The sequence below is a fragment of the Zootermopsis nevadensis genome, unplaced genomic scaffold (assembly GCF_977971745.1).
Source record: "Zootermopsis nevadensis isolate Lab colony 2312 unplaced genomic scaffold, Znev_1.0 Znev_ptg000020l, whole genome shotgun sequence".
Taxonomy (NCBI): Eukaryota; Metazoa; Arthropoda; class Insecta; order Blattodea; family Termopsidae; genus Zootermopsis; species Zootermopsis nevadensis.
This window is the reverse complement of record NW_028259152.1, coordinates 10108938-10132056: the sequence shown is the minus strand read 5'-3', so window position 1 is coordinate 10132056 and position 23119 is coordinate 10108938. Positions and strand designations below refer to the sequence as shown.

The 23119-nt window shown below is 39.3% G+C and overlaps 1 protein-coding gene across 2 annotated transcripts in view; it reads right to left on the bottom strand.

The window, feature by feature from the left end:
* ds (dachsous cadherin-related 1) overlaps nt 1-23119 on the bottom strand; it is a 430815-nt gene that overhangs the window by 87608 nt on the left and 320088 nt on the right. For both annotated transcript variants that reach the window (XM_087351708.1, XM_087351709.1), the window contains exon 4: nt 20436-20924. In XM_087351708.1, coding sequence (XP_087207834.1) covers nt 20436-20924 — 489 coding nt within the window. The remainder of the gene's footprint in view (nt 1-20435; nt 20925-23119) is intronic.

Genomic DNA, 23119 nt, shown 5'->3' with positions numbered 1-23119 from the left:
TCTCTCAGATAATCAAAACTCCAGATAATCCGCAGAAATAAAAGAAAACACTTAATGTCACAAATAAGTAAGTTTATTTATAGACATACATACTACTTAAGTGTTTAAAAATTTACTAATAACAGAAACGGTTTTATATAAAATTTAGTACAGTATATACCAACCGTTTTTAAAAAAAGAATTCCAATGGATAGTGATAACGTTCTGCTGTAAACTTCACCTTTAGTAACAATTTATTTGTGTTATTAAGTTAAATAATGGCACTGTTGTATTTATTCCTTTCTTTTTAAAAGTTTAATTTTCGTTTAAACCAGACAGACTCCGGTGAATGCACCCACGGATAATCGGGAGTCTACTGAACATGAATAATTTTGACGGAAAAATTTACAGCAAAAGGGTCGAATGTAAAAGTCGAGATTGATAAAGACGATGTTCTGAGATGGAATTTAAGAAAATAGACTGTGAATGTGAACTGGAACAAAGTGACTGCGCATGACGTTCAGTGGCGGGTTTTAGTTTCTCGAGGTTCTAAAGCTTAGTAAGCCAGTTAATTGCAATCACTTATTATCACACCATAAAGTGCCTCTTATAGCTTAAACATGCAAAATTTCAGGGTTGGTATAAGACCATATGACTGGTATACAGAGCCCTCAGTTTAGACAGACTTTGGCAAGATCTTGGTCACAAGAAAACGGCTGTACACGGCAAATGATATCCTAATATATTCAAAATACACTTGACTTCCACTGCTATTTATTTTACTTCTTAGAGACACGAAGCTGCCGATGAAAAACCATGGCAGTTTGAAAAGATTAATATGGTCTCCTGGGTTGTGACTACTCGTGGTCTTGCAGAGGGTTACCAACGTTTCGGAGGCACGCACGTCTCCATCCTCAGGTCCACATTCCTCCGAAACGTTGCTCTGAGTCCCACTTACCTTGAAGACGAAAGCAAAACGTTGATAGCCACATACAAGACGACTCGGCATCACAACCCAGAAGACCACACTGTAAACAACTCTCCTTTAACTTAACAGCACAATATTTAATGCTATTTGTACAGCCACGTCAAGCCGTGCAAGGGGATGTGGGATGACCATGTGTCCTTTTCCAGCCCTGAAGGGCCCAGGGGCCCAGTGCGCAGATACTATATTTTCTGCCTGTATAGAGAACTGACTCGACCTTGAAACAAAGAGGTTGATTCACATTTAACGACGACAACACACGACGCCATTTTTCAACTTATTTCTGAGCTGCTTCTTCGAGCTTTGTGTTATCGCCAATGATGACGTAAAAAAATCACAGAAAATAAAATGGACGCGGGTCAATTTGTTGCAAAAAAGAAAACAAGATGGCTGCTTCACCTTACATGAAGGACCTGTGTAAGATTCTGTCAGGATTCATCAGTGCTTTAGGACACCATAATATGTTTTTAATTATCTTTGACAGAAGATCTGACGAAAAGAAATATTACAACATGCGAGTGAAACCCTCTCACCCAGAGAAAAATGAGGTTTATTTTTTTTAAATGGTAAACATGTAGTCAATAAAGCACCTACAAATAGTGGCTCTTAGTGTTCCAATTATAAGACGATTTCTAATGTGTGATTCGCTGTAGCAAATTCTCGCTATACATTCATGAAGGGCAGTGACAACAAATTATTTTCAAATGGGAAAAGAGCTTGAAAGGAAGGGATTCAACCTTCCTCAACAAAAACTACTACCAGGAACTACTGAAAGCTTACCACACGTAATAGTTGGAGATGAAGAATTTCCATTAAAGCAACATATTTTAAGGCCAAACCCCAAATTGGAAACACTGAGAAAGCAAGGAAACCGAGTATTTATATCGTGCAAGATTAGTTTCATAAAACCTCTTCGTCATAACTGACATTTAAGATAGAACCCAGAAAAAGCTGATTCCGTGACCTTAAGAAATTGCATACGAATTGCAATTTTAACTATTTCTTCTTCTTCTTTCAGCTTCATATCGCTGTACCTCGATTAATTTATATCACAGAGCAATGCGTTTGCACCCAAAAGCTCAATCAGCTGCTCGGTATTCGAAGAATTACAAAATAAGCGAGATCAACTTTCTTCCAACAAGTAACAAACTCCAAATGTCTGTGCTGTGTCGGGGCGCCTGTTCCTTCCGCCACGACGGACGACGGACAACGGACAAACACAGCACAACACATCCAGTCAGTCTTAGTTTCTTTAAAAACTTTGTCTGTTGTCGGTGTCGTCTTTGTCACTGAATGCGAACAGGCTCGTTTCATTCAAAGGTAAGAACATTTTTCTATCGTGTCGTCGGCAGGTCCAGCCTGTGGCCTGTCGCTCTAAGTGAACCAACCTTAAGCTTAATGCGCAAGCGCAGACCAGTTTTAACGCGCGATCCAATACAAAAACATCGGCCGACTCTCACGGACCAGCTAATTCTCTATCAACAGGACTACATCATTTTCCAGGTATTCTCAAAATAAATAATCTGGAACAGCAAGCCAAGAAAACTTCTTCCTCAAAGAGAAAGAAGTAACTTGCACCATTCTTAATAGATGGCAGCAACGTATCCACTGTGGCAACAACGCAAACCGAAGTAATTGCGAGCCAACCATAGCATCGGTTCCCATTGTTGCAAAAATGTGTTCCAACAATTACCATGGTTTCCAGTCTTTTGCGGCGGCATTTAACAACTCATAACAGTTTGAAGGCCGAGTAAATTCTCAGACAGACAGCGCATGGTGTTCGGCAGCTGACGTACCTCACTGCCATGAACTGAAAGATGAACTGTTTCTTGCTGAAGGGCTAAAGTAGATTGATAGAGGTCACATCACACTCTTGTCTGTACTAACCCAAAGTACGTTTTAAAGAAAGCCACAAATGCCTTCCTCTGGTTTCAAAGCTCAGACCGAACGATGCAAACACGAGACAGTAGTAATGCAGACAGTTACAGCTATGCTCTAGGCAGAAATGCGGTCTCGAGAGTCGGCAAATTACGAACTCAATGGTCCAGCGTTCCGCCACTAGGTTTCTGGTGCGCACGATATAGTTAGAATATGCAATATCTTACATTTCGTAATTAGAATTCGGAACAAACGCGCACACACGGGTTCATCATCGATAGCTTTATTCAGCATGTGTAAAGTTTTCTTTTCAAAAGCTTGAATTACTATTGGCAAGGGCGAGATACATTTTTATTGCTAAGTATAGGTTTAACCACCACTCACCCCCACCCCAAATTTCGTGAGGCAAAATTCTGTGGTGTCCCGCCATGTGTCTGATAAATTAAAGCGTGCCGTGAGTGAAAAAAGAGGTTGTGGAACACTGCCATGGACCAAAGTTCAGCTGGTCAAGAAATTCCCCGTCTTTTACGGAACCCCGAATAGCCTATAGTATTCACATGTGCCCGCCGCCATTGGATCAAAAGTGGACAAAGTTAAAATCTCATTCATATCCTCATCACACCTTAAATATTTAATATCATTCCTATGTCTCCCAAGCGACCATTTCTCTTTAGGTTTTCGGTCAAAGTTACATATTTCTCGTCTTCTTCACGCGTGTTATATGAACCAACTTAAAACATTCCATGATTTAAACATTCTCATAACGTCTGGTTAAAGGCAAAAATTATTAATCCCCTCAGAATGTAATCTCATCTTCTTACATCCCTACAACTCTTTTCTCAAACATCATTAACTCTTAAGAGCCCGGTAGTAAATGTATGTCCCGCTTGCTTCGACAGTCAGTAACACCTCATTTTGTATGCAGACTTTATTTATTTGTTATAATTCTCACGGTAAACAGCAATTATTTCATTAAACAACAGTAAACACTTGGTCTTTGTAATGGTAAGAAGTTCTGTTTTATTCACGGTACGGGCTGAATTATTAAATATCGTTCAGACGAGCTTCATTTTTAAAAGGTTACTGTCTGATGTTTCACTGGAGTGGAATGCCAACTTTCACACTCACACAAAACAATATGCAAGTTGTTATAATTTTTGTACATTTTAATATTTAGATCTTCAGATGAGAACTGACCTGAATGATTGCTAGAGCACCCCGAATTTAATTTTTTTTTAATTTTGTCACTAACATTCAAAAATATCTGAATAAAGAAACAATTTCGAAAGATCTATTAGGCGTTGATATATTATGAGACATGAGAATTTTGGTGACAAGTTGAGAACACATACTGAGTTTCTCCGCGAAATGTCCCCAAGTAATAGATCAAAAACAAACTGAACCTTGCTCCTGCGGTCTACATCGGCAGTGTTAAGAACATAATGTCACAAGGATAATATATTAAAATATTTCAACTTCAGATCATAATTTAAACTGATGCATCTACATTCAGGAATGGAATAAATTATTTGTATATTTAAAAACGCTGTATCGATTGCAAATGTTACACAGCATCGAGTACAATGTGATGGAAAAAGAAGTGGAGATATAGTGCAATCAACACTGACCATGATGGTTAGTAGATCGAAGTTAGATCATAGTGCATTCATTGACGTTTTGAAATTTACTCGGGAGTCTGCGTAAATATATGAAACCCTCAGTCAACAGCTACCAACCAACCAAGATTCGAACCGGGTACCTTGTGAACAAAACACTACAGCGGTAAAGCTATTCCAACTGCTCAGTTAATATTTCTTAAAAAAATAAAAATTCTTTTTTTCAAAATGTCTTTCAATAGTTAAAATCTTTGACTCCTTGGCACCACTGAATACGAATGATCATTACCCTGTTGCGCCATGCAATTTGGTAGAAATTTCCCGACGTTGGTCAGTTTCTACCAAACTACACACCGCAACATCCAAGAAGACCAGTTACCTTCATATTCGTTGCCGTGAGAAACTGAAATCACACCGTTCATCACCCTATTCACAGAAGCCCTTCATATAACCATAACACACCTTTAAAAATAGAGTTTATCTGAACTAAGCTAAGGCCTCCCAAGTAAAGACGTCTGTCTTCTTGGAAACTGTGCTGTATAGAATGCTGGACTCATTCATTACCCTGGTGGCAGAAGCAGTAAGCACCACTGAAACATTGGTCATTACGAACGGCGTAACATCTCAGAAGATTCTTTTCTGTGAGAACCTGAAATCTCACTGCCTCCCAGACTGGTTTCTTCCCCTGGGATTTATAATCATTCCTTGTTTACCCATCTGTGCTAACATCTTTTGAATACTTAGGAGGTGAGATATCTAATATGGAATTTGGAATAATGTAATGTAGAATATATTTTCCAAGAACAGTGTTAATGGAAATATCAAAGTCTGAAGTAGTTTACATTTATTGTAACGGTACACAGTATCCCATTCGACTTCGCTCACGCCGTATCGATCAAATATGGAGATAATTTACGTAAAAAATTGTCTCAATAACCGTGAAACCAAACCCGTAATTTCACCTATTTCTTGTGCTGGTGTTATAAACATGATCCCTTGTCCTAGCGGAAGGGTTTTGAAACTTTTACAGACCTAGGGTCACATTTACCCTTGCTCCAGGGTCGCAATGTTATAAATTAGAACAATATATTGAAACTTCGTGGAAATTTATTAAAAATGCTACTAACTAATTACTATAAACAGGTTCATAAATTATTCAATAAATTTATTTAAAATCAGATGTTTGTAAAATATCTGACACTGCTTTTACTTGAAGTTTTCTTAAGATGCAGCTGCTCGCGGCAATACATCCTGCCAAATACGCCACGAAGAAACAGAAAATGTGTGTTTACTGATATCAAGTAGGCTACTAACCATTTTTACATCATACAAAAGACGCAATATTACAACATACGTACGCGGGCCGTCCAAAACACAAAGGCGGGTCACGGGTTTGAAACCCTTCGTAAGAGAACAACGTAGGCTTACACTGAGCCGATTCGAAGAGTGAAGTATTTGGACCTAGGGAAGGGGGTAATGGAGAAATTTACATAATGGGGAACCTCATTTATATCAAGACGATGACCCTCTTCTGGATTGTTGTGCCGTGTAGTGTAGTAGAAGTTTACGCAGAAGAAAGAAATTAGAGCCGGCATAGGAACCGCCGTGAAAACATTAAATCTCACCGTTTATATTCTTCTCATAAAGCCAAGTAGCATGACAAGTTCGAGGCATGTGGCATCCCTGAGACGAGAACTGCGTGTACCATTTATTTAAAAAGAATTAAGGGAGTGTTTAGGCGTAAATTCTACAACAATACTAAAATACATCTGACATTTATTTCAGATTCAGCTGATTTAGGACACAGCCCATTCGCGTGTTTTTGTTTAAACAGCAATGAATCTTCAGATTTCGTACAAGGCGGTGAAGTTCTCAAACTTTTGAGCTGGTTTGAAGAAAGACACTGAACAGTAGGATTTATAATTAGCCAGCTACTAAGTTAGTTAGTTAGTTAGTTAGTTGATCAGTTAGTTGATCAGTTAGTTGTAATAGTGACAGAGCTAACCTTAACAAAGAAGCATGTAATTTCATTTTGTCCACAAAGCACATTCTCAAACACACTTGTAGCAGAAGAGAGACTTTCTTTTGTCCTCTCAGTCTTCATCTCCATGGCAACCAGTTTATCGAAAACCAGCCCTAAGCAACGTCGCGAACATCGTCACAACCCAAAGACAAGAAAAAGAAAAAAAGATCAGAGAGATAGAGACAAAGAGTTGGACATAGCATTGAATAAAACAGGACGGGCAGAAAAGGTGGAGAAACCGAAGAACAGACGAATAATTAAGATCACTACTGGTAATATATGCACTGACAGAGTTCCAAATTCAAGTATAATGAGAACGCCTCCTAGATTTGTAGATATTTTTGGGAGGAGAGACATACGGTGAGGTTTTGCTACAGTAGGAAGCTTTATGCTGCAGTGGCTAACCTAATAAATTAAATTACACACTAAAATACTGCGCTTTTAAAACGATATCGTTTGAATCTAAAGACGACATGACGCAGAATTCTAGTCGGGCTTCACACAGACAAGCCAACTCAAACCACAGTCTCTTGTATACAGCGCCGCTGGGGATTTAGCTACAGCTGACCAAACGGACCGAGCTCAATTAACAACGCAGCTAAACTATGCAGCAGCCTACTTAATGTAATTAAATTACTGAAATGAATTATGTAGAATAACTGAAATAAGTTAGTCGTACTGAATGAAAGAAAAACGCCATGAATGCTGGAACCATGCTCAGGGTTTTCTCCAATAACTCTCTGCCAAAAAAAGAACAAAACAACTGCAAGGAGAAGCTCAGATAGTCCGCCTTTTATGACATCCTAAATTCATTACTGTGTACATATGAACCCTACGAACAAATACAGCCCTCAATAAAACTAATCCAATACACATCCCCGACCCTATTTCGTACATATCCATTTTAATATTATCTTATTATTATACCTGGGTTTTAAGGACAACAGATCTGATAGTGTCATTTAAAGGGGCATCTGTTCATATTGGGGCTGGTTGAAGGGTCCAACAACTGGAGATGGCACAAGACAGAAGAAACAGCCTCACACATTCAAATTGAGGCTTCAGTTGAATTAAGATTTCGCAACCTGCGATCACAATTCATGAAAGCTAGAGAAGATTGCGCAAATTCTTGGGCTTAAATCCGGATGTAAGACTGCTAGAGGACTAAACACGGAAGGGGATGTCAGTCAAGGTGATGGAGTCGCTATTGGCTCACCGACGTTATTCATTCGACTTCCTGGAAACCAAAATAACCAAGAGCGAGGTACACCATCTTCTTTAAAAGTTAAAAAAAAAATTCTTTGCTGGTAAAGAAATTCCCTACACGCGCGCGCACACACACAGTCTACGTCGCCTTGCAAAGTTGATAATTCTTTTCACAGGCTTGCAGATTCGGTCTCGGAATTAACTTTCAGAGATTCATGTTGGTACCTCTGCGTCTTTTCATCCACACTCAAACGAAGAATCCGACTGTTTATAAAATTTTCAGTAGGTCTACACATAAGTAAATGTGCAAATATTGGTTGCATATAAATCTCATGTCTTGTTATTAAACAGCCCCGAGTAACAAGTAGGCACGATAAAATAAAGATAAGGTGGGGGAAGACTTAACGAAGTCCATCCTCTACTTGCTGCTATCAGCGTCTTAGGTCTGTGAAAACCAGCTATTTAACGAACACCCATTAATTTCTTTAACTGGTTGAGCTTTAAGCAAAACGCCCACCCAAAACACTCTGCATGAGCTACTTAATTTCGATTAAAAACAGCAAGTAACCGAACGAAACGTGTGTTGTCCTCGCCATCTTCTGTAACTGATCAGGTAAAGCTGCCATCTACAATGCAACCAGAACCGAAATGTAAAACAGCTTATCTGAGATACACATTGACACATTGGAATTAAACCGAAATATCTCAAGCGCAGTTAACTTGCAGGATACCCATAAGAGACTACATGCCAATTGATAATTGCAGTAGATGTACTGGCACTTAGGACGTATCTTCAATCTTACTTTGGGTCGGGATGTAAGAGATTTGTGTTGTAGGTAAAATATTTTGTTTCTCTGTTCTTACACGCCGCAGAGTAACTTATTATTTCTCAAACAAGACTAAAGATTTTAAATTTAAGTCCGCTTTGTAGATGTCTGTCTTCTGGGTTGTAGCGCCGTGTAGTCTGGTAGAAGCTTACCAACGTTTCGGTGGTCCTTGCGATCTAATTGCCCTGATAAAGCACCTCTGAAACGTCGGTAAACTTCTATCAGACTACAACACTGAAGGAGCAATGTTTGAATCCCTGCCGTGAGATCCTCAAATCTGACGTACATCCACTTTGTTCAACGAGGTAACATGAACGATAAAGTTATGAACTTACGCAATTTTAGTCGGAAAACCAGAAGGGAAGAAACCACTAAAAACATCTATGTGTATAGCAGGCTAATAGAGAAATTAATTTTACAGAAACAGTGTGTAAGGATGTACACTGGATTTTACATGCCCAGGAAAGTGTTGTGTGGTGAGGTCTTGAAAACAGGGATATAACCTTTCCGAATCACCCTTTGACCTGTCGAATTACTGTGCTCCTTGGAGCCAATTATTCAACAATTCTGCACTATTCAAATTTTAGGTTTCTCGTTCCCCGTTACGAATGTATTTTGTTCCAAGGCATCTCCACTTAATAATAATAAGAATGTACAGAGAATTTTAGTATTACTTTTTTATTTATTTTACAAGTCGATTAAATATTTTGAGGGTCGTGGCGCCGTGCGGTCTTGCAGGTGGTAACTCACGTCTCGAACGAACGCGTCGTCTCCGTCTTCAGGATGGAATGACGTCACTACAAGACGACACGGCGTCACAACCCGGAAGACCACAATCGCCATCTTCGTTTCACTGTATACTTAAATAAGGTTACACAATTTCGAAAAAGATGAGAAGATGAATGCTAAACAGATACAGATTTGGAAGGATGTAATTATGATGTAATACAGAGCGTGCTGCCAGAATTTTTATGAAGAGATGGATAGAAGCCAAGATAATGTAAAAGGAAGGCTTCGAACCGCCAACCTCTCGAATACATATCTAGATAACTTCCGATATGCGAGTCTACTAGGTATTTCTCTTACATAAACCCTGATGACATTTATTACGCCTATACATCTACAACAGAACACATTCAAAAGAAATAGACACATTAGGCCTATTAAAACATACATTCAGTTGCGCTAACAATAGAATTATTTGTGAATCGCCAAATAAATGTCGCACATACATACAAATACAGAATACAGAGAGTTGTTCACGATATAAAGGCGTATGGGGAAGTGGAAATATAGCTCCACGCATTCATAATCCCGGCACTAGACGGGAACAATTCGAAATGCTTCATAGTAATGCCCGCTTTACTCCCGATACACAGTAATCAGAAAAATAACAGAATGTCCGTGTATGTGTATTTTTTCTGGCCCACCCCTGAAATATTTCAAATACCCCCAAGGAGTCTGGAACCACTACTCTTAACTGAACAGCCTTCAAAATATCATCGATTTCAGAGAACTCAACAACCTATTAGTTAAGATTCAGAGAATTCGACACTCTCTTGCACAAAGTCAGGGCTTGTGCCTTTAGCATTGTTCGGAACATCACATTAAAAGCGTTAATTAGAATGTGGTTACGCAAGCAAGCCGATTGTCGTAGTTGCCATCGGACGCGAACAAACATTCCTAGAACCGGCCACCAGCCCTTGAGGCTCGCCAGGCCAACAATACAACCTGGCTACCTACCAGCCTCTTAATTCCAATTAAAGCTAACTTATTCCATAATTAACTTTTCGAATTGAACTTGCTGAGTTTAAAAGGCCTTGATGGGGGATCCACATTTGATTCAAGCCTGCGTTATTGCGTATTGCATGCCTTTGTAAAGAAGACCCAAATCTCTACGGGAGGGATAATGCCGGTGGATTTGTGCGGGCAAAGTGTCTGCAAGTGAAGGCAGACAGACACTCCACAGTTCGCCGTTTATAATTACTGAGCGACCAACTGGCAACCAAAATTAAAATCCGTTATAGAACTCCATGGAACAGAGTTCTTATTGAGAAGCTGGTGGTTATTTAGGTCGTCAAGAAATTATCCGCTGAAAAAGAAAATTCGCTACACAACGCGAAACTGAGTCAATGAATCCAAACTACACCCTCACACCTTATTTATTCATAATGCATTTTTCAATATTATGGTTCTTATCTTTGTTTACTGTTTTCTTCGGTTCGCATTTCCCGACAAGAGTTTTGTATTTATTTCTCATTTTCCCCATTCGTGATACTTGTCTCGCTTGTCTCATCCTCCTTGATTTGATCACTCTATTAGGTCAAATATTTGGTGAATACAAATTACGCTCATCATTATATAATTTCTTCATTATTCTGGTACTTTCTTATCTATCATTTATAAGGTATGTGTTGAATGGATCATAAATAAATTCAACTAATGTATATAAGGTATGTCGAATATTTTTAGAAATCTTACACGGATTCGTAAAAAAATTGACTTAACCATTTGAAGTCGAATTCTGTCTAAAAAATATATAAGAATTCAGTCGGTACCTCAAAGAAAACACAAGTCTTCTCAGTTGTAAATATCAATTGGTTACTGCTGTATAGATACATAATCCCTGTTTAGAGTGAAAATTATACGAAACCCATAAATACAAAATGAAGATATACTGACTGTTGAAGCAGATGTAACATATAATTACTATTGGATTTTAAATATTCGTCAAAAATAATTTTCAGTAGTAGATTATGAGTACTTTATTTAGAGAGAAAGTGTGTATTTTATTCGGCTAAATGCGGTATTTATTCGGAAAGAGTTTCTGCTTTGTAGTGAAATTATGAAACAAAGATTATGAGGAAAACCAGAACTAGTACCCATAAAGTTTTATTTACAGAAGACGCGATAATCTTCACACAGAAATAACTACCGACTGAGGCATACCTGAACTGTCTTACAGCTATCACTACGAAGAAATTAAGAAACTTAATTAAAAGACACACACTTAATTAATGACGGACATAGCAGGACTGAAGATTGTATGACCTCAGGGACACAGACTTCAAGTGAGTTGACCTCGAAGATTGACTTCTTAAAATAAAGTGCTTTAATTCCTATGTCAATGTCCTCCGAAAGAAAGAAACTTGGATAACGCCTAGGACACCGGCTGCAGGATCGATCATTCGTTATTCCGACGAAAAGTAGTTGAAGATCTGCAAGCGAGACAAAGTTCTACAAGCAATCGAAATTAAACACACGAAGAGCGTGACTGGACCGGGTGTCGAATCTGGAGGATTTATCATTATCTCTAATACGAACAACGACAGCAAACCTTCCATAACTAAGGTTAATACAACGCCGCTTTACGACTCGTAAACTATTTTCGTACATTAACCCACGGAGACTGACATGTATCATACTGTTTTTCTGTCATCTGTCTATAGAAGACACTGTTCTGATTTTCAATCGTCATTTTATTTGTATATCTACTTCGTTATCAATTTTGAATTCGTACAAGTTTCAATTGTTCGTGGCGCTGAAACATCTGGGAGGCTACAGATTTTAAAACTGGCAGCAACATGACGTAGAAACAGCGATGGTACGATGGTTAAAAGAACATGACCAGACTTATACGGACAGAAGACAGATAATCTCAGTCCCACGGTGTGTTTCAGTATCCATGGGCTGAATGTACAAAAATAAAAATGATTTACGAGCTTTACATAGTCATACAGAGAGCTGAGTGCCCTGTGAACATACATTTTGACTGATCCTCGTATAATTCCCCAATGATGTCATATATATAATAAACTAACAAATTACACTATTGACTAAAAACATATGAGTTCGTAGTAATTTAGCTAAAAATAAAATTATATTAAGTAAACTAAATATGCAACTTAGTCACCATATAATCCTACCACTAATCCTATTCTGAATCTGAAAATTAACTTAAATAAGATGCAATGCGAAAGTCGTAATAGCCTACGAAGTGGTTCGTAATTCGTATTCAAAAAAGATTTGAAACTCATTCAATAGTTGCATATTCTTGGAGTTAGTAATTCTGTATCCCAAAAACGCTTAAGAAAGAAAGACGTTGAAAACTTGGCAGAACAAGATAGAGAAGGAATCTCTAGTGTACAGACCAAAAACAAAACATAAAAAATATACGAAAGGGGCAAAAGAAGATAAAGGTTCCAGCTAATACATGTTAACAACTGCAGACAGTATGGAAACAATAAGAAAGTAATTTGGCCTTAAGAGGTGCAAACGTGGTGTAACGAAGACAGAACATTCTAATGAATTAAACAGATACATAAAAGAAGTGGACTGTTTATACAGAGAGATTTAGTTTGCAAGCCCGGAGGTACATGGTCCATTCCACACTGCACAGATTCAAAACCGTCCCATTGTACCTGAAGCCATGCCCTCACCTCCCGCCAACAACACCACAATTTATTACTTTGTTGAAAACTTGGCTCTGGTCTGCAATTCTTCCCTCCGACCCAAACCTGGATGGACGCGCTCCTATACTGTATAGACACTTAACGCGTACCCACTGTGCATTATCACTGTTTAGTGTCGAAATAATTGTTTTCCTTCAGCAAGGTCCGGCAAAACAGAAGGGCATTTTCCAGGGACTGATAGATTACTTTACGTTATCTACATTGTACAGTTAACACCGATTAATTACTATAAGAACATCTGAGAATAATAATTTATGTATGATGAGGTTTTCACAGCGATGAGTGTGAAGGTTTCTGTCTTCTGGGTTGTTGCGCTGTGTAGTATGGTAGATGTTTACGGAGGCAGTATGACCTCTGAAACGTTGGTAAACATCGACCAGACTACACGGCGCAACAACCCAGAAGACAGAAACCTTCAACAATTATTTACAATGTACGAATTAATGCATTTATGTGATATCAAAATCAAACAGGCGTAAAATAGAAGAGACTGAACATTCGCAATTATGCATCATGCAAGTGGCTGCACCTCCCAATTTGTGACGAATACAACCATCGACCCTAGAAATCTTTGTTTTCTAATTGGCCGGCCGCACCATGAAATGGTTCAAAAAGGGACAGTCACAAGAAATTAACACTCAACGAATTATCCAGACTCTATAAGAAAACGTGTTTGGCCATTTTTTCTATAGAATATAAATTCAATACATTATATGGACGTTCAATCACAGTTTTAGTGCTAACTAGAATTTGTGAAAGTTACTAATTAATCAGTGTCGTCGGTCTGCGGTTCATCTGCCAATAAACACAATTTTATATCTACAAACGACACACGTCGTTCCGAAACACTGAACCCGATCTAGAAAACAATAAATATTTCCTGCCTTGCTTAAAAGTACCATTTTGGTTTCACAGCAATGGAGAAGAGTTGCTGTGGAAACATAAATAACAAAACGCATTCACTCCATCTTAAAATAATCGAAGTTCAGAGTTCGCTGCCAAATTTTGTGCGCATTTCCTATCTCCCCCTTCCCCTCGCAGCTCCGAGCTACATCCACAATCAAATGTTAGACTTCGTTAACCTATCTTTTCCCAGCTGACCGGCAAACTTACATATCAAGAAGTTCATCATTTTGAAATACAAGAAGTTGCAACTCACTTGACATCTACAAAGTCCAAATACTTTCCTAAGAACTCTGCTTCAGCTACGTCCAATTTACGTTCCAAGATGCAAAAACCCACATTTCATAACCATACAAAGATGACAAAATGATTTCTTAATACTGCACTTTCTTCTTTACTGTTTCGAAAGTAACCATTTTGTAACAAATTTCTAACCCTCAAGCAAAGCTTAGGTTAAGATTACATGCTTCTGTAAATTCACTCCCCTACATGTCCGCTTCACGTGTAGTTTAATTAAGTACGGGGAACAGGAAGAAATTTATATTTTATTTGATACGCTTTCGGCGAAAGAGGTTACATCAACCCTTCTTTCCGGAAACGATATAGGCAGATGAGGCGACTAACTCAATCCATGGTCTTCCTTGTGCTTTTAGGCTTGTTGCCTTCACCATCGCTCTGATGATAGAAGCAGCAAGCACCTCTGAAGCGTCGGTGAACTTACACCAAGCTACATGATCCTACAACCGAGAAGACATCCGTCTTCAATGCTTCATTTTATAATCGCTGGTAACAATTTAGTACAGGGTACAGTATTTCTTATAATTGATATCATCAGAGGAAATCTTAATTTTCTCAGCACTTTAGTTGCATAGTCCGGTGCAGAAGGTGGGGAGGGGGGGATCAGGAACCTGAGGACTGGGTAAGGACTTGGAGAGAGCCGAAGAAGAAGAAGAAGACGAGGACGACGAATCAGATGATATCAGAAATCCGCAACCTCTACAAGCGAATGAAGAAGAAATACATTACCAGAATCCTTCCCTGCTGCTGCGGAGTGGATAATGAAATGCTTATCCATCTGTACAAGTTTCAAAAGTTCTGTTGGCAATGTTGTTATTTTAACTTTGCTTCATTTTGCTTAAACTTGACTAGACATAACTTATACAATTGTCGCTATACGCCCTGACATTTTGGCAATATTTCTTTAAGTGTTCTTTGCGTGAAATGAAAGCGTAATGCAGAGGTACATCCCTACTGTCGGCCTGCTAAATCTCCGAAACTACTGAACTGACTTCGATTAAAACAAGGAATTTTTTAACATCAGATCTAGTTCTTAGTTATATCAGTGGTTGTCAACCGATGTGCCGCGAGGCTTTGAACAGAATAATGGTTATAGAAAAAATCAGTTGAAGCATAACAATAAACGTTGTTTCAAACTTGGAATCAATAATTAGAATCAATGGTAGTAGCAGTTACTGTTGATGGACATATTACAACAACGGTCAGGAAGACACTTAGCCCCACTCCTTGCCAAAAAGGAATTCATACAGATTCTGATTTTTGACATAAATTTCCGAAGGCTCATTAGCGTGTTCACAAAAGCCCATCACTGGATCTTATCCCCAGCCAGCCGAAACCTGTCCACATAGTCATATTCTTTATCTATGACAATCATTTTAATATTATCCTCCAATGTATGTCTCTGTTTACCAAGTCGTTTCCTCCATTCAGGTATTCTACATGAATTTACATCTCATCAATGCGCGCTACACGTCCTGTCCACGTCAAAGTCCTTAAATCTGCGTACTATAATTACATTCGGAGAACAATACGAAGTATGAATTATGCGATTTGTTGTATTCTGCAGTTTCTATCCTGGGTTGATATTCTCCCCAGTAGCACATTCGACCAATAACCTCAATATATGTCCTTTCCTTTGGAAAATATATTCAGGTTCACACGCACTGAAGGGTAGAGCACGTTAAGGGCTACAACTCTGAAACATTTATCGGTTTACTAAATATTTAACGAAATGTAAGTAAACATATTTGTATTGTGACGTGTTGTGCATCACACCTATCGCAAACCCAGTCAAACTAATTTTCTTTAGTATAACTTACACGTTATCTGCAATACACGCACATCCAAGCCAATAAGGTACACAAAATAACAATCAAAGCACTTCTTTATCAACTTGCCTTTCAATCCAGTAGGTGGTCAAATACAGTGACTACAAATCCCCTATGCCCCTCTAACAAACGAGCATATTTCTATGGTATTACGGGTATAACATGGCACCACTGTTGAAGAAAGGTAGTGGTCAAGGTCATATAGTCACGTGATACACGTAACGAGTACAACCTAGGGGATGTGCGCGCACAGGGACTTTTTAATAACTTCCCACTTCAAGAAACATGTTCTTCCGAGTACACAGGGGCATTTGAATCACTCTGTAGAAGTTTATGCACCTAACACTGTGAATTACAAAAAGGGATAAGAAATGTGTATCATGCAGAATTACTCGACGAATTTAATCATCGCGTCATTCATTCGTTTAATAACCTTTCTTCCACTTGGTGCGGATAGTTGTGCACGAAAAGTGGGCCACAGTAAATTCTGAAACATCCACGAATCCTATCATGTGGGTCTCCTGCCGCAGCCTGACCCCCAGCTACATAGATCAAACACCCACACACACACTGGGACACTGCATAAAGCGACAGCAAACGGCAAAGCGAGGCATTACAGAACAAAGGCTATGAAGACGAGGCAGAAAGACGCTGTGACTGGAAAGATAATGATAATGACAATGATCTTTGAGATAAATATAATTATGACAGGGATGATCTGAATGTGTTTGTAGTACAGGACACGCCCCCTTTCGAGACAATTAACCCCCCCCCCCAAAAAAAAAAAAATTACCTCAAGCCTCGTGAAAAATTCTATTGAGAAGTAGACTATATGAACTATTTTTGTAATCGTGTTTAAAATATTAACGCCCCGAAAATATAAGACCCACCCTCCGCCTACAAAAACAGAAAAAGAAGAAAGAACAAAGAAAAGATGCACCGAAGTGTTTGTCAGGTGGTCCGCGGACTGGTATGCTCTAACTAAATTCATACCAGCAAATTCAAATCAGTGCCTTAGTTAGTGTCTGTATAAAATTATTTGAGTTCCTCTCTCCCCGTTTGCAGTATTTAATGACGTGACCTTAGGTGTGTTGAGAAAGCCAACAGGAAGTTTTGGGATCCCTCAACATTGGCGAGGGAGCCTCGTCAAAACCGTAGATCACCGGAAGACGGTCAGGCTGCGTCTAACTATTCATATTACAGGATATGACCCTACTCATTGAGTTTAGCCTAAAGGTGTACCTAGTTCAATTGCTGGCTCAGTCCCAAAAAGAGTATTTCCCGACATGTCAATCTATGCGAAATGGTCTGTTTTAATCTTAAGAGGATGTAAAGTGTCTTCTGAGTTGTTGCGCTGTGTAGTCTGGTAGATTTCCACCAACGTTTCAGAGGCCAAGCTGCCACCGTTATCAGGGCAATGAATTCATCGCCCTGATGACGGAGGCAGTATGACCTCTGAAACGTTGGTAAACATCGACCAGACTACACAGCGCAACAACTCAGAAGACAGAAATATTCATACTCACCGCTGTGAAAACCTCAAATCTTATAAAAAATGTAAGAGTTTGCAAAATAATATATTTATAGAATTAGAAGGAAAGAATACATTTTAAACAAGATAGTATAACTTAAAAGACAAAGCTTTTACAAGAAACAGGTGGTGAGACACTTGACTGTGCCTCAGACTCAGACAAAACAAGTCGCAAGAAACAATAGACGATTCACGTAGGACCCATATAAAACCAGCAGAGAGAGACACATGGAATCACGCCCGCATAATATAAAAATACAATGCAGCACAGAGCTGCCAGCCTTTCTATTCTTTTTATAAAAACAAAACAATGACAAGAGAAATTTACATTTCTGTTTTACCTATGTCGAAGGCTTCAATGCACAGAAGTTGGGAAGGGGGCGAACTATCTCATCCCTAATAGTTTATAAATATAAATTTTGCACTTCGTGTTGTTAACTAATTCGTCTGATAGTCCCCATACAGTTTGTCTGCGGACAAGGGGTTGTGGGGTGGGGTGGGGTTGGAGGTTACTGTAATCTCACATCAGAACGTGAGACAAGAAATACTAAAAGTGAAATTTTACACATTGTAAATATCTGCATTTTCATTACCACTTTTTTCTAAAATACCCGTATGATGAGCAGGCATGCTTGATGATCCAATTTCCTTAATAGATGCCGGGCACATTAACCTGCAATTAAAGGTCAGAGACCGGGTAGGACACGATAACTCCCACTGTCATTACCTCTCCGCAGGTCACGATGTTTTACCACTACATGTTAAAAAAACAGCCAACAGAATAGGCATAAACAATTGATATAATTCTCAACATCAGATTAAATTTAAATTAATCCAAAAGTGATACTTGGAGATCGGCTGAGTACTATCTTGTTACTGTCAACATCTCTGCATAAGCCACGACATGTTTCGGCTGTCATCACAAAATACCAACAGCCTAGGCAGTAACACTTCGTAATTCAACAAACACTACACCAGAACAATTATTTGATACTGCCACTCGTTACGATGTACGACACATAATAGTGAGATCTAATATTTTACAACATTTTAGGAATAACTTATACACTATACAAGAAAAGAGAGAGACAAATAAAATAATTAATATTCAAAATGGCTACCTACTTCGACAATGAGCAGTATGTGACAAATATACAAAAAAAATACAAAATATCGATGAAAGAACAATTTAACAAACCAATATTCAATGGAAGAATGGGTAAAACAAAATATCACTGATATTACCACACTTTTTGAAGAGTTCTGGTATATGTAGAAACCCAGTGTGGCGTGCAGGTTAGGAACACGGCTAAACATGAGCTACGTCTGTCAGTACCAACTATCATACCGGATACGAGATGTAATTTCTGTTGCATTAAACGCTAATAATAAATTCAAAGAACCGTTAAAGCGAGGTTGTTTATTCAATGGACTGCACGTCTGAACCTGAGTTTTATCTGAAGGCAGCTTAGAGGCTACTGAGGTCTGGATAACCTCATAAAGTGACCTCTTGTATTTTCCTTGCCCGAGCAACCTGTGTTCCATATCAGTTACACTTTATTTATACGAAAGAAAAGAAAAGAATGTAATAGAGATGTTATCCAAGAACATCCTAAAAGAACGGGGGAGGATTTCATTATTTCGTTTTTGTTTCCACCTATTTTTTCAGTACGAGAAAAGCTCACGATTTCAATAAATCCTACACGCTGGCAAACTGATAGTGCCCCGTTACTCGACCCGAGGTGGCGAACAATGCGATCCACTGCACCCGCTTATTTAGTCGTGAAATCGAACTGAAGAATATATTCAACTGTTATTCTGGAAAAGGAAAATCGATGCAATAATCTATCATCAATCACACAACAAAAGCGAAACAATAAATTGTGAGAACAATTCCGATGACGAAGAAGAAGAAGACCAAGAGTTACAAAGAAACACGAACTTTCATCAACAGCGCAGAACAATTCATGCAAGTCGACTCTTGGTGCGCTTGTTCTTCTGTATTCGTATTTACTCAGAATAATTTAACGATTTCATTAAGAAGTCCACTTCGAAAACTAATTGGTCTTTTTACGTTTTTGTTTATTTTAGTAATGGGTTTAATAAAGATAGCGTAAGTTACCAATTTCGGATAATAAGCCAATATAAGAAACTTTGCGATTTAAACGTATAATTTACTACTGCTGTAACAGTGAAATTCAGAATATTCACTGGGCAACCTTGGAGGTCAGCTGAGAAGAAACTGGAGGATAACATTAAGACACATCTTCGAGGGATAGGTTGTTAGGATAGAAGGTGGATGGTACACATACTCTCTCCAGTACTAATTAACTCTTCCCTTGGTTTACGCCGTCACAGTAGCCGCGTGGTCTGAGGCGTGGGCCTTGCGCCGCTTGGTCACTGGGACCGTGGGTTCGAATCCCACTCAAGCCATGGATGTTTGTTCACGTCTTTCTGTGTTGTGCTGTCCTGCGTACAAATAGAGGCCTTGCGACGGGCCAATCACTCGTCCAAGGAGTCCTAACAACTGTCTAATAGATCAAAGCCAAAGAAAGTTGGGACCCGCGGTTGCTCAGGACACTGAAGAACGGGTTGTCTAAGTATCCTAAATAAGCATTCCCTGGTTTACTTCAAATTTTAACCCAAACCTTAGCCGATCCGGCAAAGATCAATGATCGGTTTATCGACACATACAAATGAAATGTTATCGATTTCATACAGAATGACTTTCGTCAGTAGTTTTTAAAATTCCCGCAGTTCAAATAGCTTTCAGAAAACATTACTGTACACCTGGTGTGAAAACAGGTTAAGGTCGGATGATCGACCGGTTCCAGCCTTGACGAATCGTAATTTCATGCCGGAGCAAGAGATAGACAGTAAAGTACTCACCGGAATCGATGTTTGTGGCATTGACAGATCCAACAATGGCATTCTTCCCAACATCTTCTTTCACTGCAAATGTATACCGCGACCTCTCAAACATGGGAGGTCTCTGAGCCGAGTCAGTAACGCTTAGGAAGACCTCCGCGTCCTGGAAGGACCTCAGACCTCCTCCATCAGTGGCAGATATGTTGAGTCGGTGGTAAGGAGACGTTCTGGTAGACAGGAGACTTGGTCTCGTAACAAATATTTCCCCACTGTTTCGATCTATTCGAAACAGTCCGGCGTTATTTCCGGCAACAATTCTGTACGTGATGGATCCGTAGCGACCGGAATCCAAGTCCGTAGCTACGACGGCGACCACAGGTGAGGACGACGATGTCGAGGAGCCACCCCCCTCTCGTAAGGAGACGTTATACTCGCGAGGGTAGAAAACGGGTTGGTTGTCGTTCACGTCCGTCAACTGGATCTTCACCATCGCCGTCGTACTAAGGCCTCCTGCAAACGGAAAACAGGTAAATCACTCATTAACTCAACAAGAAATTCTTAAAAGAGATTTTGGCACCCATTTATCTTCAAGTACTTGACCTAAGTACAAAATGACAGACAGAATTAAACGGACAATTTCTGAAACCACAAAACGAGAAATTCTGAGGCATGTCACCTGCTAGGATTATAATCACGGCAGCAAAATCTGTGAGGCTTCAAGAGACTAAGCAGCCCAGATCAAGCGACTTTTAATTCGGAAACATTTTGAAAAAACGGCTACTCTCAAGAACAAGAAATGGGCTGAAGATTGATATCAAAATTGATCAAATGAAAACGGTTTCTGTAAATGAAAGTTGGATAGAACTTGCTCAAGATCTTGCCTAACGGAGAGCTTCGGAATTAGCAAAGTTCAAACCTGTGGCTCACCTATAACAGATACAGTCACTTTGCGGAGACCATAAACAAACTAAATTAATAATTGTAGAGGCATTACTAACTTCTTGAATAACAATCGATCTTCAGAAGCTACAACCGTGTATACAAGATCCTGCTAACTATCTCTATGCTGAGACATATTCATCCAATACATACCCATCCACAAACGCAATTTTCCTAGGATCAGTTTTAATATTATCTTATCCTGTACCTCTTCCGCGTGGCATGTTCCTTGAAGGCTCTCCAACCAAACTTTGTACGCATTTCTCATCCCCCATGCCCCGCCCACCTCAAAACCTTTGTTTAATCACCCTCATGATGTATGGTGAAGAGTAATAATTATGGAGCTCTTCACTGTACCATTTTCTCTAGTCACTTCATACCTCTTAGCTTCAAATGTTCCCTTAAGCACCCTCCTCTTGAACATCCTCAACCTGTGTTCTGCCCTTGACGAGAGAGACCAGGTTTCAAACCCATACAAAACAGGCACAATTAATTTTTTACGTTTCAATCTTCACGCTTTAAGGTAATTGATAATAGGAAGAGAAAATGTTCTCACCTGCTTGGTTTCAAGCATTCCCCGAATCAAGACTACTCTTAATTTCCTAGTGAATACAATTCTTGTTTGTTAATATCGTTCCTGTAGAACTTAATTACAAAGTTCAGCGCTCGTCAATTAATGTACAAATGTATTATATGTGAAAGTTGCCACACGTACTATTAAAACTTCTGTCTGTTTCTATGTCCCTAACATGACGTACGAAAGTATTTTATAGGCCTACATATCTTGCACAAACTTTTAATACCTCAATACAAAATTTCAGATTTCGAGACATCATTCATTATTACGCCAGTAACAAGCTGCAGGATGGGCGACCGGTGTTTGATTCCAGGCAGAAACAGGTACAATTCTGTATGCCACCATTTCCAGTCCTGAGCTTAAGTTCAACACTCCTTCCATTTATGACCAAAAATTACCGTTTTGCTTTGATCACTCTCACTGGACTCGGATGTCTGAATGCAGTTCTTTATCCTGTGTACCGGTTATCATGGTTTTCCTCATCCCCTCCAGGCAAATATGAGACAAACCCGTGATCACTTTTTCCAAGTCATCATTTAAAACCGCCCCAACCAACACTCAAGGGCTATATAACATATGCAGTCGTAAAGACGTCGTTGAACAACACAGGAATGGCGTTTAACTTAGTAAAATCGCGCTACTCAGTTGCAGAGGAACCCTTGCCTCCTATGCGTCTCCATTCACACGTCTCTTCATTTATCAGACACCAGCGATATAGAAGGTAAAGCACTGAATCCCTTTAGTGGCAAAGTGACATTAAGTTGCAACCATTTGTCAGCGCGGGACACGAATCGTAATCCCCGTCTCTGATTCATCACTCATAAGTCGCAAATCCTTTATTCCTCTCTTCCTTTACCTTTTACGTAAAACGATTAAAGGCACTCCCGCCTCAAAGCCAGCGGTGCGACGTATCCCAATTTTGTTTGTGAGAATCTGTCCCGAGGTTACAAGCGTATCATTGCCCCCTATTGTTAAGCAACCCTCTGTGGTCATGTCTGCAACCACGTGTCCTCTCAAGAACATCTCCGTCTTGTAGCTGCAGCATCCAAGTCCCACATCTTCTAGTGCTAAAGGATACCATTATGCAGGAGTTATGCGTATGTCTTAGGCACTGAGAAACAAAAAAGGTGTAGCCTAAAGACAGTTGCCTCTCTCCGTACGTAGCACGAAAATGGCGCTGCGTTGAACT